Raw genomic sequence first — 16538 nt, 5'->3', positions numbered from 1 at the left:
TACGACATGTTTTCTTAGCATCAGGCCATGTTTTCATCGGTTTTAATCAGGTTTTAATCCACTGCATATTCTTTGTTATTCTGACGAGTTTACATTTTCTGCAAAGAAAATCTCAAAATTAAAATAATTTCAATTTGACATTGTTAGAGCATTGTTTTATTCAGTTATGAGTGTATAGGTGTATAGACACACACACACACACACACACACACACACACACACACACACACACACACACACACACACACACACACACACACACACACACACACACACACACACATATACTTTTTTGTGTGTTAGCAGTTTCTGTGAACCATAAATAGAAAATATTAAACCCATTTGAGCAAACACAAATCAAGATACAATATTAAGAAATATAAATGTCACCCTCCACTAGAGAGACAATAAGAACATCATACCAGCTGAAGAAATATTACTTTAGTTTGAACGTTTTGAACTCACTGAACATATTTTGAAATCTACAACCGGAAGCAGTAGACTCGGCTGCTCTCCTGTCGCTGCTCTCTGGTCTCCATACAGTTTCGGGCAGACTTGACTCCAGCAGACTTCAGAAAATCAGAATGCCTTTCGTCGACATTCAGAGTAACCTGCCGGCCAGCTCTTTCTCGGAGGACTTCCTGAAGAAGCTGTGCTCCTGCACCGCTGCTGCTCTGGGGAAGCCCGAGGAGGTGAGTGCCTTCCCGGCCAGGAGCAGCTGCAGGAGCCCCGCGGGGTGACGCTGGGCTGCGTGAGTCCTGCAGTGGTCATACAGTATGGGCACATGCGCCTCTCATGCTTTCAACAGGATTAACGTTCCTAGCAGTTTTACATGCATTTACCACTAACTCTAACCCACATATAGCTGTTTTAATTAGTGGAATAGAGGCTTTTCCAGCACATCAACACTTTCTCACCAGTTCCTCTTAATTGTAATGGCTGGAAGGGTCCATTCACATAAAGTCACAGTAGGCTACCTATAACAGTTATTGCATACTAGTTACATTACACATATGACCCTAGGTTTTGTCTGCAGTCATAAATACATTTGCCAGTATGCAGCGGTGGGAGAAGTACTCAGATCTTGTACTTAAGTACCAGAGTGAAGGAATACTCTGTTACAAGTAAAAGTCCTGCATTCAAAATGTTACTCAAGTAAAAGTACAAAAGTATTAGGATCAAAATATATACTTAAAGTACCAAAAGTAAAAGTAGTCATTGTGCAGATTGGTCCATTTCAGAATAATATATATGATATGTTTTATATCTCAAAGCTGGTAAAGGTGCAGCTAGTTTGAATGACTTTGTATACTGCAGGGTAGCTTGTGAATTTACTCCAGGTGGAACTAAAGTCTGATTTAAGACTTGATTATATTTCACATCATTCATCCAGATCTGTAAAGTAACTAAAGGCACCTCTAAAGGCACCTCTGCCAGTATGTAGGAAAGGGCAGTGACTGTTGTTATGCGACTAATCGCTTCAGCCGTAATGTAATGCACACATATACTGTACACATGTATATAAACTCACTTTATGTAACATATAACACACAGCCTCACATGCAGCAAATGTGTCAACATGAAATTACACATGTATGTGGATACAAGTCTCTTTAATTAAAGTTGTATGCAACTGAAATAAGATATTTGTCATAGAAACATCATTAGGTATTGTATCTATTATGAGAATATAATGGTTGCATGTGTATAAAAATTACTAACATAACATAACTGGTCTTTTCTTAAAAAATGCACTTCTTCTCATAGCCGCTGGGGCTGCAGCACCCCCTAGAATCTGGAGAATCACAGAAAGGCCGGTCGTCAAGGGCCGTTGACGGCCGGCATAATTTAAGTTGCGCTGACAGGCGACAGAGGTCCACCGTGTCCCCGCAGCGAGGCTAGCCCCCCCCCCCCTTGACAATTTACTGCACCCCCTAAGTAAAATGACTTCTCGCGGCTATGCTTCTTCTCATTAACACATCGTTCAATGCCTTACTCAAGGACACTTTAGCAGGCCCACTTTGTCTGTGTGGGTGTGGCCTTTAACTGAAGTTCAGTGTATCTGCACTCACTTCCCTCATGCTGATCCATGTTTACGTGCTCCACCCTAACTGATGCTGGTCCTGTGTTTCAGAGGATGCACCTGGTGGTGCAGCCCGGGCTGCCCATGCTGGTAGCCGGCTCCTGCTCTCCGTGTGTCATTCTGTCAGTGTCTGCTATCGGTGTGACCGACACCGCTGACAAGAACAAGGAGCACAGCGCCAAGATCTTCGAGTTCCTGACCAGAGAGCTCAGTCTGACTGCAGACAGGTGAGCTTTATGGATCCTAGTGATGGCGAGATGAAGCCTTATGAAGATTTGAAGCTTTCCAGCCAATTGATTCGTAAAAGGGTTCATCTCATGAGGCTTCATTTGAACCGATTTGAACACAAATCCCCCTGTTGGTCAAAGTGTGTAAAACAGGCAGACATCTCAACAGTGTGCTCTATCTCATACCGAGTTCCCAATGAGTAAACCCTTAGAATAACTCTAAACAACAAACATAAAATCATATTTTCATGTTAACAATATTGTTTTTATTCCAGTTGAATGATTGTGATTGAAAAGCCTAAAGAGGCTGGTAAACATTGCAAAGAGGGATTTGTATTCCTTAATAATATTCGTAAACTTAACCATGTTGTAGCCTGAGAAAGGCTAAACCATATCAAAGAATACATTTATTAACTACATTATCTCATTTAGCTGTAGCTTTTATAAACAAAAAAAAGACATATTGACCAGTCGTTGAACCAGGGACCCTGCGGTTGTGAGTCAACTGCTTTCCAGCTGAGCCACAGCCCACACACTGATTCTGACTGAAAACACTATATACCACTTATTCCTGTACTTATTCATTTATTGATGTTTTTATTCCTACTTTTATTTATGCTTTTATTTATTTATAGGCCTACTTATGACATGTTCCGACCTCTATATAAGTGAGGGTCTGAGCTCTCTTAATTCCATCGTGTAACCGCCGGGCCCGGGTACAGGAGGGGTAATATCGTTCTTATTATACATCCATGGGTATTATGAGCGTTGTGGTTCAACCGATCTGAATCACTTCCTGAAGCAGTCACGTGGTATCGACAGGCAGCGAGGCTTCGTTTGTCATCGGTGGCGTCACTGGCCCAAAACGATACAAGCCTCGATACAAGCTTCACAAAAAGCTTCGGGGATTACTCGACACACGCTCTGAAGCCTCGGCGCAATACGTAACATCACTAATGGATCCCTCCAGTGTGTTGATTCGGCCAGTAGCAGAGAGTGGTGTCCAAGACAATCATTAAAGTCCATCAATAAGCTTTACCGTGCATTCTCCTTTGCTGTAAAGATTTTCTTACAATAAGTGTGCTTTTTAACTGACAAACATATTTTATCATCTCCTGTCTGATGACTGACTTGAAATGGACTAATCTGCAGAATGAGTACTTTTGTACTTTTGGTCCTTTAAGTATATTGTTATGCTAATACTTTTGTACTTTTACTTAAGTAACATTTTGAATGCAGGACTTTTACTTGTAACAGAGTATTATTACACTCTGATACTTTACTTTTACTTAAGTACAAGATCTGAGTTATTTTCCCACCTCTAGATTTTGCAATATTGCAGATAATACATTTTTGGGCAAACACTTTTATGATACCGACATCATCGCTGGTTCAGCAGGATAATCTCAATGTCAACACCAATTATATGATTCTTTAAGCGTTAATGTAATCGGCAGAAGTAAAAAGCTATCGTTGGGCTATAAGTATGCTAGTAAATCAATCAGCACAAGGGAAGTTCCATCGTCCTGGAAGGTGGCCACGGTGACACCGATTTTTAAATCTGGGGATAAGGCAATGATGTCCAATTACAGACCAATCAGCATCCTCCCCTGTGTCTCTAAGATAGCTGAGAAATGGGTGTCAAAACTAATCACCAAACATTTAGATAAAGGTTTCGCTCCACTTCACCCAATGCAGTTTGGTTTTAGTGCTCACCACTCCACTGAGACAGCTAACTGTGTCTTTGTGGAAAAGGTTAAATGTATGTTGGACACGAGCCCATATGTAGGTGCTGTCTTCCTTGATCTCAGGAAGGCATTTGACACTGTTGACCACCAAGTGCTCCTTACAAAGCTGACTTATTTCAATTTTTCGGCAGATTCAATACAGTGGGTTAAGTCTTACTTATCAAACAGAAAACAGTGTGTTTTGGTCAACGGTACCAAATCCCCCTACCTTGTCAACCCTGTTGGGGTTCCACAAGGTTCCATTCTTGGACCATTACTGTTTTCACTGTACATTAATGACTTGCCTAATGTATGTCCTGATTTGAATGTACAAATGTATGCCGATGATGCGGTCATCTTTGTACATGGAAAAACACTGAAATTATCACATCTTGTCTCTCAAATGCATTGGACAAAGTTCAACACTGGCTGAACAACATTTGCTTACAGTTAAATGCAAAAAAAACAGTATGCATGATGTTCAGTAAACGACCAGTCAAAATCGAAGGATCCAATGTGTTTTTAAACGGAGCAGAATTAGAACTAGTCCCCCACTTCAAGTATCTTGGAGTCATAATGGACTCGAACTTGACTTTTAAGAAACATATTAAGAAAGTATCCAATACTATTAAATTCAACTTGCAAAACTTTAAACAAATCAGACCTTTCTTAACTGTCAATGCTGCAAAGTCATACCTCCACTGTGTGATTCTATCCCACATTGAATACTGTTTTACCAACTGGTCGTTTGCTTGTGCCACAAACCTGAAACAAATAGAACAGCTGTACAAGAGAGCTATCAAGGTGTTTGACAGAAAGACAAATTCATACCACCACTGTGCCATCCTTGAAAAACACAATTTATTGAGTTTTGACAATTTTAAGTCTTTTAAAAGTATGTGTTTTATTTATAAATGTTTACATGGACTGCCCCCCCCCCCCCTCCCCTAGGGGAATTCATCCACAAAAAACACACTGGACGCTGCACTAGGTCAGAAACCAGAGGAGACTGTGAAGTCCACCACAGACGGACCACTTTTGGACAAAATGTCCTCTCCGTTAAAGGCAGCTCATTCTGGAATAGCCTCCCAACTGAGATACGGGATTGTCCCACTCTCAATAGCTTCAAAGGTCAACTCAGGGAATGGTTAAGAGACAAACAGACGTGCAATCACCGCTAAATGCACTTTAACACAGGGGTATCTTTTCTTGCACTTTATATGTCGTTGCTGCTATATTGTACTGCCATGTGGTAAATACTTGTGTATGCTGCTCTTGCTCTTTTTCACTTTTTGCATATCATGTATTTTGTTTTTACCATGTTTGTAAAATGTAATTTTCTTAAATGTTTAATGTGAGGGACTGCGGATGGAAACTAGCTCAAAGCTAAATCTGGCACTGTTACGCTTGACACATTTGAATGTTTTAAGTGTTCATTACTGTGCATTGTCCCTGCCAAATAAACGATTAAATAAATAAATAAAATAAGCAAACTACACCCTGGTCACAGGGCTGTGCAACACCAACGCTAAGCTAAAAACGTCTAATAAAGTGTTTTAGTCTCAACTAATCACTTGTCAGCAGCTGCTGTTTTGATGACACATAGAAACTTGGGACATTCAGCAGACATATAATTTAGTACCATAGAACAAAACGTTAATATCTCTTCAGCTTTTGTTAACCGCAGATCTTATTTCAGGCATCTAACCTAAGACACGTTCAAAAGGACGTGGACTTTGAGACGAGGGAATAATCGGAATGAAAACATGTTAGATCATTTTCAGATTTTAGGACACATCACTTTGTTGGGCAGTTTAAACTCCAGCGCAGAAGCTAATTATTACACTAGCTTCTTCTGGTTTGGAAACTCTACTCAGCACTGCCAGTATGCTTTCCAGTTGCTCTACACTGGATATTTTTATGTCAAGTGATTCATGTTTCAAATGGATTTAAATCTGCCTGGTAGAATATGTGCCTTGTCCTGGTCTTTGCTGCTGTTATTATTCATTGTTGATAATCTGATTGTACTATTTTTTGTCAGTAGAAATCACTCCTGCAGATTGGACTGTCTTGTGCATGTGCAAATGTGCATCTAGGACACTACAGATTCACTTTTACCCCTTTCCCACCAAACCGGTTCCAGGGCCAGTTCGGAGCTGGTGCCCGATTTTAAACTAGTTCTTCCTGTTTCTTGCCCGGTTCGTATTGGGAATATTTGAGCAATAAGTAGTCAAGATAAAGATAAAATTACACATCTAATACCAGGGGAAATGATCACCTTATGATGCCAAACAGAGTCAATTCAGACTGAAACACATTCCCTGATAGTGATGGGGGATATGCATCAGTTGCTTTGTTACATTCAGACAGTGAGTTACTGCTTTCCAGCAGCCGTTCCCGTCAGTAAACGGCAGAATAAACGACGCTGGATGAGCAGCAGATCACTGTAGGTCGGTAAATGACGCTGAACCACATTGGTAAACAAGGAATTTAAAGGGGACCTATCATGCAAAATGCACTTTTTGATGTCTTTTACACATAAATATGTGTCCCCGGTGTGTCAGGGAACTCACGCAGCGTCAGAAAATAAAACCCTCTCTCTTTTCCTCAGTACCCAAATCTCTAAAAACGGGGGTACAACGGAGCTGATCCAGATTTGCGTCCGATATGACGTCATATCGGCAATGCAGACCCACAGCACTATCAGAAACGTTGCTTTCAGAAACAATGCCCGACTGTTTTGGACGTAATATGGTCGGTGTTTACATTAGCATCGCTAACACTCAGAGCTAACCTGTACTGGAGAGCATGTGTGTGAAGAAGCAGGAAATAAAAAGGAACTCACCTTGTGGTATAACCGGCAAGAGAGAAAGCCTTTGAGCTCCATACTGTTTCAGAAATAATCCTTGATAATCCATGATATGGCGTTTCATCACGGCAGTATCTGCCAGTAGAATCTCCCGCATGAGCAGGCATTTTTTTTTTAAAGCTTTATACCCACAATCAGCACTTTTGAAACAGGAAGTGAAATAGAGGGATATGAGGCATGGCTAGAATGGGTGATCTGTTTGGTATTTCGAGCAAAACACTTCATAGACATGTTTTTTATATATTTGTATATATCTGAGACCTATGCTATTGCCTAAAAATAGCATGGCAGGTGACCTTTAAAAAACTAATAAGCAACAACGTTGGAGAAGTCGTTCTTTAATCTGAGTATCGACCCGACACAATCTGCCATTGTTGTTGTGAGTGTCGTTGCTGAGAAAATCAGCAACGTAAACGGTGATGTCACGACCTGGCACCAGTCAGGCACCAGGCAGTGGAAACACAAATGGTTCCTAAACTGGGAACTAGTTCCGAACTAAAACAGCTAGAACTGGAACCAGTTTGTTGGGAAAGGGGGTATCAGTTCTCCAAAGTAAACTCTGCTATCAGATTCTCACGGATAATAATTTAACCGATTTTTTTTTTAAGACTGAGAGCAGCACTACTTAAACCTTATTGTTTTTATATTTGAATGAATGTACTGCATTATGATTGAGCTCATTTCCAATTCACAGGATTACCATTCAGTTCCACGCGCTGCAGCCTCACCAGGTGGGGAAGAAGGGGACCGTCATGAGCTTCTTGTAAAAGACGTTGCTGTGGTGGAGACGTTACACAATGTGATTCATGAAAGAAGTAAAGACAGCATAAATCAGTACGAAACAAACACCAAGTAAAAGATCTAGACATTAACACAAAGTAAAATGCTATAAACTGTTTTTCAGTTTGATGGTTGCCAACACTAAGATCTTCCTAACCTGTTATCCAGTCAATTTAGTTTAGGATTAACCTTTTTTTTTACTCTGTTGATGGGATTGACAATTTCACGAGTAATGCATTACCTATAAAAAGTTTGTATCCCTCTATTACCCAGAGCAGGTTAGTTTGAATAGTGGCATTTTATTTGAAACACAATAAACAAACATTCTTAATCTTTGAATTCCTGAGTATTATTTTGTATATGTTTTTATTTAGTTGAACTAATGACATTATCTTGGGAGGGTATCTTTAGAGATGCATTAGTGTCTTACCCTTGGGTCCTGACCTCTAATAGGTGTATTCCTGTTTTATGTGTTCATTTATGTCTGCAGACTTTCTGTAATCTTTCACAGAGCCATACAATTATTAATCAGTACAATTAAATCCTATTTTTGATCATATTTTATGTGTGAAAAACATGTATAATACAATGTTACTCAACCCTTTAACTTATCTTTTAAGGACAAACAGCCTCTAGATCATTTTGAGTTATGTAAGTTGTCACCTTCCACCCAGTGCTCCACAGTCTCCTGTTGGACGTTTTGTTAAACTTTTCACTTGTGGAGACCAGAGAGTACAGAGAGGTAGCAAGAGGATTCACTCTTAAATACTACTTTCACTGAATTCCTGTTTCACACCCCCCAGCTCTCTTTTCTCTGACATCTACACGTCTACACATGTGTTTGTGGTTTAACAACACATTGAAAGGTTTGTGTAACCCTGAAACTTCCTAGCTAACTCATTAGCTTCCAAACAGCCGTGGGCTAAGCAGGACTCTGACCTGTATGGTCTGTCTGCTTGTTCCGTCAAAACCAACTAAACGCTAAATTAATATGATCTTTGTCATCCAAACATTCTTAGAGGCAAAAATGAGCTCATAAACGTAACGTTTTTAAAGCTGTGGTCCCTACAAATGAGTATCATTAGTATGTTAAAGGATAATGCAAACTCTCAGCTTGTGTACGTCATTGTTTTCACGCTTTATACAAGGTTTATTAGAACGTAAAACAATCCTTTAGTTAAAGTACTAATACCACACTACAAACACATAAGGTTCCAAGAAAAGTTCTGCAATGAAAAAGTTATTTCACTAAAAATAATATCAGGAGTATAACCAGGAAAATGTATCTTAAGTATGTAAAATCATAGATGAGAAACTGGAACAATTACTATTTTTTGAATTAATTATGATTTAAAAATTGTTATAATTGACTGGCTAATAATTTATGTGATAGTAGGCATATACTTTGTTTGGTATTGTACTTATTATGATTCATGTCATTTTATAATTTTTTCTTCTCTTTCTGAAATATAGTGGAGTACAAGGTTAGGATAGTGCTAGCATCATTCTGTTCTCTGGTGACAACAAAGCACAGGCAGACCATTCCCTCTAAGCCAGCACGACGTTGATATTTTTGATCTTAATATATTTTGTATATGCCTATAACCCCAACAAATTGCTATTATTTTAGCACTTGCAGTTACAGTGTAGTGGGAAGCACTCAAGTACAATTTTGAGATAATTGTACTTCACTTGAATATTCCCATATTTTTGCTATACTTTATAATTCTACTCCACTACAATTCAGAGGTAAATGGTGTACTTTTACTCCACTACATTTATTTAACACCTTTAGTTACTTTTCCGATTTGGATTAATCATGTGAAATATAATCAAGTGTTAAATCAGACTTTAGTTCCACCTGGAGTAAATTCACAAGCTACCCTGCAGTATACAAAGTCATTCAAACTAGCTGCACCTTTACCAGCTTTGAGAACACTTTCATGATCAATCATTATAAAACATATCATATATATTATTGTGAAATGGACCAATCTGCACAATGACTACTTTTACTTTTGCTAAGTATATTCTGATGCTAATACTTTTGCTACTTTTACTTGAGCAACATTTTGAATGCAGGAATTTTACTGTAACAGTCTAGTATTCCTACACTCAGGTACTTCTCCCACCTCTGCAGGTTAATTGAACTAGATTCCCACAGTCTGTATTGTACTGAATGAAAAAAAGAATCCGGCAACATGAAGAAAGAGCCTGAAAGAGGAAGCAGTGTAGCGGGGGTGTGGGGGCTGGTCAGAGGCTGGTAGAGAGGAGGGCCCTCCGTCAGCCCGTCCGTCGCTGCAGTGACGTGAACCATCTTGGTCAAATAAAGGATCTTTGGTTCCACAGGCAGCGCACTGAGCAGGGAGAGTTTGTTCTGCAGCAGCCATGGCGGTGGAGCTTTACTTGGACCTTCTTTCTCAGCCCTGCCGCTCAGTTCTGATCTTCGCGAAGATGAACAACATCCCGCATGAAGTAAGGAACATCTCGCTGATGGACGGTGAGTGGAGCCCCCCCCTGCTGACAGTCCTCCAGCCTGTCTGCACTCGGGAGGGTCTGCAGTATGCACAGCTGCTGAGGGTGGAGTGAAGAAGGGTCCACAGTCCAGCTGAAACTGTACACTTATTGCATATAACTTTTTATAGAAGCTGCTCTTTTTCACAGGGTTTTATTCTCACAGCAGCACTGGTGGTGGCAGCATTTGGAAACCCTCTTTTAGTTTTGTTTGTAAGACAGAGATCTGTGATGTATTCATTGGTGGCGTTCCAGTTCACTTTTTCTCAAGAAAACCATCTTTTATTTTACAGGCATGAGTTTAACAGGCTGTAAGATATGTTTGTGTTAGAATTTGTTTAGAGCAGTATTGTTAAATAGTAACCAGATCAGAAGTTAAAGTAATACCACACTGTAAAATCATGTTACAAGAACATTTCAGCATCGAAAATGTTATCTGAGGAAAATTAATAATAAATAAATAAAGTATTAAAAATAAAACAATTAAATGCAGAACAATCCCCTGTGTTGAGAGACTGGAACACCTTTCTTAGAAGAACCTAAAGTATTTCACTTCAATCTGGGGAGGCTGCTTTCTGTCTTTACGCCCCCCAAACTGTGGAACAGGATCTTAGAACAGCAAACCACCTTGGAATATTTAAAAGTAAATAAAATACCTATATTTTAATTTGAGTGGTATCACTGTTCATGTCTACGGTTTTGTGATATAACCCTTTCTGTTGTGAATGATTGCGATTCATGTCATTTTACAAACTCTTCTCCCTTCTGAAATATAGTGGAATAGAAGTTTCAACTCGCATGAAAACAAAGAGCCTCAGATGAAGTTAAAAGTACCTGAAGTACAGTACTTCACATTCCACCACGGCTTTATAACCAAAACAATACATTTGTTTTGTATGTGTACCAAAATGATACTTATTTGTATCCCTCTCAATCCCCAGGGGGTCATTAGATGATTAAGAGGATGAGAAAGAAAACATTTGTGTGTGTGTGTGTGTGTGTGTGTGTGTGTGTGTGTGTGTGTGTGTGTGTGTGTGTGTGTGTGTGTGTGTGTGTGTGTGTGTGTGTGTGTGTGTGTGTGTGTGTGTGTGTGTGTGGTGTGTGTGTGTGTGTGTGTGTGTGTGTGTGTGTGTGTGTGTGTGTGTGTGTGTGTGTGTGTGTGTGTGTGTGTGTGTGTGTGTGTGTGTGTGTGTGTGTGTGTGTGTAGTGTGTGTGTGTGTGTGTGTGTGTGTGTGTGTGTGTGTGTGTGTGTGTGTGTGTGTGTGTGTTTCAGGTGAGCAGTATGGAGATCACTTTGGGAAGATAAGCCTGATAAGAAAAGTCCCTGCTCTGCGAGATGGAGACTTCTGCCTGACTGAAAGGTGCATGTTTGAATGTTCTCTAGAGCTCATTATCCCATTCATTCCACAGTACGACCCTGTGTGTGTTCCCCGTGTGTTCCCCGTGTGTAGTCACCAGCTGTGTGTTTCTGTGCAGCCCAGCCATCCTGCTGTATCTGGCGCAGAAGTTTCAGACCCCAGAGCACTGGTACCCAGCGGACCTCCAGCAGCGCGCTCGCATCGATGAGTATCTGTCCTGGCAGCACTGTGCCATCCGTCTGCATGGATCCAAGGTGTTCTGGCTCAAGGTAGGTTCACTGACACCCTGAGGTGGAAGAAGTACTCAGATCTTGTACTTCAGTAAAAGTAGAAGTACCAGAGTGTAGGAAATTACTCTGTTACAAGTAAAAGTCCTGCATTCAAAATGTTACTCAAGTAAAAGTAGAAAAGTATTAGCATCAAAATATAGTTCAATTACCAAAAGTAGTCATTGTGCAGATTGGTCCATTTCACAATGATATATATATGATATGTTATGATTTTCTTATTGATGCATTAAAGTGTTATCAAAGCTAAAGGTGGAACAAATTTGTATTATTTGATTTAAAGCTGAGTAGTTTGTGAATTTTGTCCAGGTGTACCTAAAGTCTTATTTAAGTGTTGATTATATTTCACATCATTAATCCAAATCTGCAAAGTAACTAAAGGTATAACATAAATGTAGAGGAGTAAAAGGAAAAAAACAACAATATTTACCTCTGAGTTGTAGTGGAGTAGAAATACAAACTAGCAGAAAATGGAATACTCACGTAAAGCACAAATTGTACTTAAGTACAGTTCTTGAGTAAATCTACTTTGTTCCTTTACACCTCCGCTGACCCCTCTTCTTGTTCCAAAGCTGGAGACTGAGGGTGAGGTCAGCTGGAAGCAAAGCTCTTGTCCAGAGTGAATCTGAGCTGCTGATTTAGGTTTCCTGCTGCTTTCCATTATTCTGAGTGTGCAGTTTGATATGTCCAGGTTTTTCTCACCCTTCACTTTTCGAGTCTTCTGGCCAATCAGAATCAAGATTGTTGCCGGAAGTCCCCACGGAGAATAACTTTGCGGTAGAACTATTCTTTATACATCCATGGGTACAACTTCAGATACAAATGAACTAGGGCTGTCAGTCGATTAAAATATTTAATCGCGATTAATCGCATGATTGTCCATAGTTAATCGCGATTAATCGCAAATTAATCGCACATTTTTTATCTGTTCTAAATGTACCTTAGAGGGATATCTTTCAAGTTTTTAATACTCTTATCAACATATGAGTGGACAACTATGCTTTATATGTTTGTTTATTATCATTTGAACAATGACAAATATTCTCATGAATATTAAACACAACAACCTGAACATTACAAATATTCGCCTCAATTCAACCTAGAACCTCTCTCATACAATAATACTGTGTTGTGTGTGTGTGTGTGTGTGTGTGTGTGTGTGTGTGTGTGTGTGTGTGTGTGTGTGGTGTGTGTGTGTGTGTGTGTGTGTGTGTGTGTGTGTGTGTGTGTGTGTGTGTGTGTGTGTGTGTGTGTGTGTGTGTGTGTGTGTGTGTGTGTGTGTGTGTGTGTGTGTGTGTGTGTGTGTGTGTGTGTGTGTGTGTGTGTGTGTGTGTGTGTGTGTGTGTGTGTGTGTGTGTGTGTGTGTGTGTGTGTGTGTGTGTGTTGTGTGTGTGTGTGTGTGTGTGTGTGTGTGTGTGTGTGTGTGTGTGTGTGTGTGTGTGTGTGTGTGGCGCCACTGTGATGGATCATTGGAGCTATGTGCAGCTCAAGGCATATATGCTCGAATGGGAGCTGCCTGGACGCTGCATTCATGTTGCGCGCACTATCCGTGCTGAGTGTGCTGACTTTTCGTACAATGTCCCACTGTCTGGCTACCTGCATAAAGTTAAGTGCTCGGCGCAGTTGTCGGCGAAATGTCATTGAAACAGCTCCTTATATCCGTTAGCGCAGCTAGCTAGCACCAGATGCTAACAACAACAACAACACGTAAGGTGTGCCTCGCTCGCGCGAGTCGCGCCACACATACACACTCCCTCCCGGTTCTCCCAATGGCCAGTCCGGGCCTGCCGGTGAGCGTGGAAGTGTGGTCTGCCACAAGCGGGCGACAGGAGCGGGGCTGTCAGCATCAGCTTGTAGATGGTATTTTACACTCGATGCGCTCTGAAACTACGGCGGCCGAGGACAAAAAATACACATGCGTTAATCGCGTTAAAATAATTAGTGGCGTTAATTTTTTTTTTGCGTTAACGCGTTATTAACTTTCCGGCCCCCTTGAGATCAAACTTGGCTGTTTGTGGCCCCTAAAATGAGTCTGACTCCCCTGCTGTATACTCACAGTTTCATGGTCGAGAAACATTCACATGATCTGCTCAGTCATTTCATCTGCTTCGTCTTCTCCTGAAAAGTACAAAAAAAGACCATGACGAACTCATTGACCGAGTTGAGTAATGTCTTACTTCATCTGTACTTCCTGTTGTAGCTTATGATTCCCGAGGTTCTGCACGTGGAGGTCCCGAAGGAGAAGATGGAGGCAGCCGTGGAGCAGCTGAGCGGCTCGCTGAAGCTGCTGGAGGAGAAGTTCCTGCAGGACAGACCCTTCATCGCGGGGGGTCACATCTCACTCGCCGACCTGGTCGCCATTGTGGAGGTCATGCAGGTGAGGAAGGGTTTTTTATGGGAGTCAAAAAGGTCCGTATCCATAAAGACGGAACCATCCAAGAGTTTTTTACCTCTCCCGTTTACATTACTGCTAACCTGTTTCTCAACAGATGCACAATGTTTTTATGTTTTTTTATTTCTACTTTCTATTTTTTTTTCTAGATTTGAGAAAGCAGTGGAAGAGTTTTAAGGTTACCTAGGGAATTTTCAGTTCCAATATCAACTCTCAATACATGTGAAATATTTTAAGCCTCGAGTCTAGGCGATGCTGCACTGACATAAGGATCATTTTTGTCATTGTTCCAAAAGGTGTGTGCAACTGAATGCAGTTATTGTTCCGTTCTGCTTCAGAAAAAAAACCAAAAAGTCAGAAAACTATTTATTTGTGTGGAGTTTGAAGGAGCAGCTCATGAGTGTGAGTGCCTGAGGAGGGAAGCTGTGTGTGTGCATGATCGTCCTTGTTGTTCCCCTGAGCCTTACACTGTCACTGTGAGAGAGAAGCCTGTGAACGGCCTTTACGAGCTGTGGTGGATAGTAATCAAGTACATTTTCTCAAGTTCAGTACTTAAGTACAATTTTGATGTACTTGTAGTTAACCTGAGTATCTCAGTGTATGCTACTTTATACAGTACTTCTATATTGTACTCCAGATAATTATTTAACAGTTTTTACTTACTAGTTACTTTTTAGATTTAGGTTATAAGCTGACACATTCATTATTAAAATAACTATTATATAATTATAAGTTAAGATATCCAGCAGCAGTATATCAAATAATTACCAGCACACTAACATCAATAATCATAATCCGGAAATGTTCTGAAATGGGCCATTACGCATAAGGAGTACTTTTAATTTTGGTACTTGAAGTGTATTTTATTATTGATACCTTTTGTGCTTTTACTTAATTAAGATTTTGAATGCACCACCTCTGTGTAAAAACTCACAGAAAGTGAGCCGGGCATTGAAGCACATTTTCATAGTGGTGAAACGTTGGTGCTACAACTTCCGCGCCAGTCTCTAATGTAATTAAGCCCACAAAAAATACTTTATCCCACTGACAAGTCGAATTGAATAGCCCTTCTTTAAATCATTAGGACCTAACGATTGTAAAATGCTGTAAAAGCAGAATCTAGAGTTATTTTTCCTCTCTATTATTGACTTGAGCCCAGACCGGACCTGACAAAGCGAATGGAGGCGAGGCTAAAGGAAAACCTAAGGGTGTACGCTCTGAGGGTCCACAGCCATTTTGGACTTCATGCTCCACTGAGCAACTTTCATAGGAATGACGGAGCCTTGCCTCCAACTCTGTATCCAGTTCTCTTCACACACCCATGGCTCTTAATATGCTCCTGATAGCTAATATTTATTATTATACATTTTTACACGTGCTGATAACAGATAGCTTTTGTGAAGTTACGTGCTTCAGGCAAAACGTCCTCCTTTTAATCAGCTGATGTTGAAGACCTGGAATTAAAGGAGTTCTTGTATTGCGGGGCTATGCTAATTATCTCAAGTATTATGTTATATTATAAGAGGGAAAGATGTCTTATTTCCCCCTAACACAACCCTGTTGAATGATGACTATATACAACTACTCAGACAAGAAACTAAGGTTAGATTAAGGACTTTTTGGTTCCTTTTTCTTTTACAACATATTCTTGATTTTTAACATCTTCTGTTGTGTAAGATGAGGACTGGTAATGGTAATGAATGTGTATTGGTGACTCGAGTGTACATTTCCAAACCATTAGCCTCAAATAAAGAAACCAATGGCTGCCTGAAGGGTCGAAAACAGTTGAAATACAGTATCTAAAACACTACATCACATTTAATAATTGTTAGGCAATTCAGACAACAAGATCTGCTCTGTAGTAAACGGGCAGGCATTAACGGTTGAAACAGGTTTGTAGGTGTTCCACACTAACAGGCCTCCTCTGTGCTCCTCTCCCTCAGCCTGTGGCCGCCGGCCTGGATGTGTTTGGAGGGAGACCCAAGCTGAACGCCTGGCGGGACAGAGTGCAGGCCGCCATTGGAAAGGAGCTGTTCGATGAAGTCCACCAGAACATCCTGGGATCCCAAGAGAGAGTGAAAGTGATGGACGGCAGCAAGTTGGAGTTCTCCAAGGCCAAGATCCTCAATTTTTTCATGTGAAGAGGACAACACTGCTTCAGTTACTGATAGACTCCATACACACTAGATACACAGTAACAATTCACAATGCATGCATAAAGAATCTTGTGTTAAGCCTGTTGAGGCAAATGTGTCATTTGTGCTTTCTGGCTGTATAAATAAAGCTGGATTTGAATTATAA

At 40.5% G+C, this 16538-nt stretch overlaps 2 protein-coding genes across 2 annotated transcripts; both read left to right on the top strand.

Annotated features, from left to right (window-relative positions):
- Positions 1 to 502: 502 nt before the first annotated feature.
- Positions 503 to 8025, top strand: ddt (D-dopachrome tautomerase). The gene is made up of 3 exons (XM_034128078.1): positions 503 to 692; positions 2135 to 2310; positions 7601 to 8025. The coding sequence occupies exons 1-3, from the start codon at positions 585 to 587 to the stop codon at positions 7671 to 7673; spliced, it is 357 nt and encodes a 118-aa protein (XP_033983969.1). The 5' UTR covers positions 503 to 584; the 3' UTR covers positions 7674 to 8025.
- Positions 8026 to 9973: 1948 nt separating this feature from the next.
- On the top strand, positions 9974 to 16538 carry gstt1b (glutathione S-transferase theta 1b). The gene is made up of 5 exons (XM_034128192.1): positions 9974 to 10186; positions 11474 to 11561; positions 11677 to 11827; positions 14046 to 14222; positions 16181 to 16538. Exons 1-5 carry the CDS (start codon positions 10075 to 10077, stop codon positions 16376 to 16378), a joined length of 726 nt encoding a protein of 241 aa, XP_033984083.1. The 5' UTR covers positions 9974 to 10074; the 3' UTR covers positions 16379 to 16538.

This window comes from Trematomus bernacchii, unplaced genomic scaffold (genome assembly GCF_902827165.1).
Source record: "Trematomus bernacchii unplaced genomic scaffold, fTreBer1.1, whole genome shotgun sequence".
Classification (NCBI taxonomy): Eukaryota; Metazoa; Chordata; class Actinopteri; order Perciformes; family Nototheniidae; genus Trematomus; species Trematomus bernacchii.
This window is presented reverse-complemented; position numbering and strand designations above follow the sequence as displayed.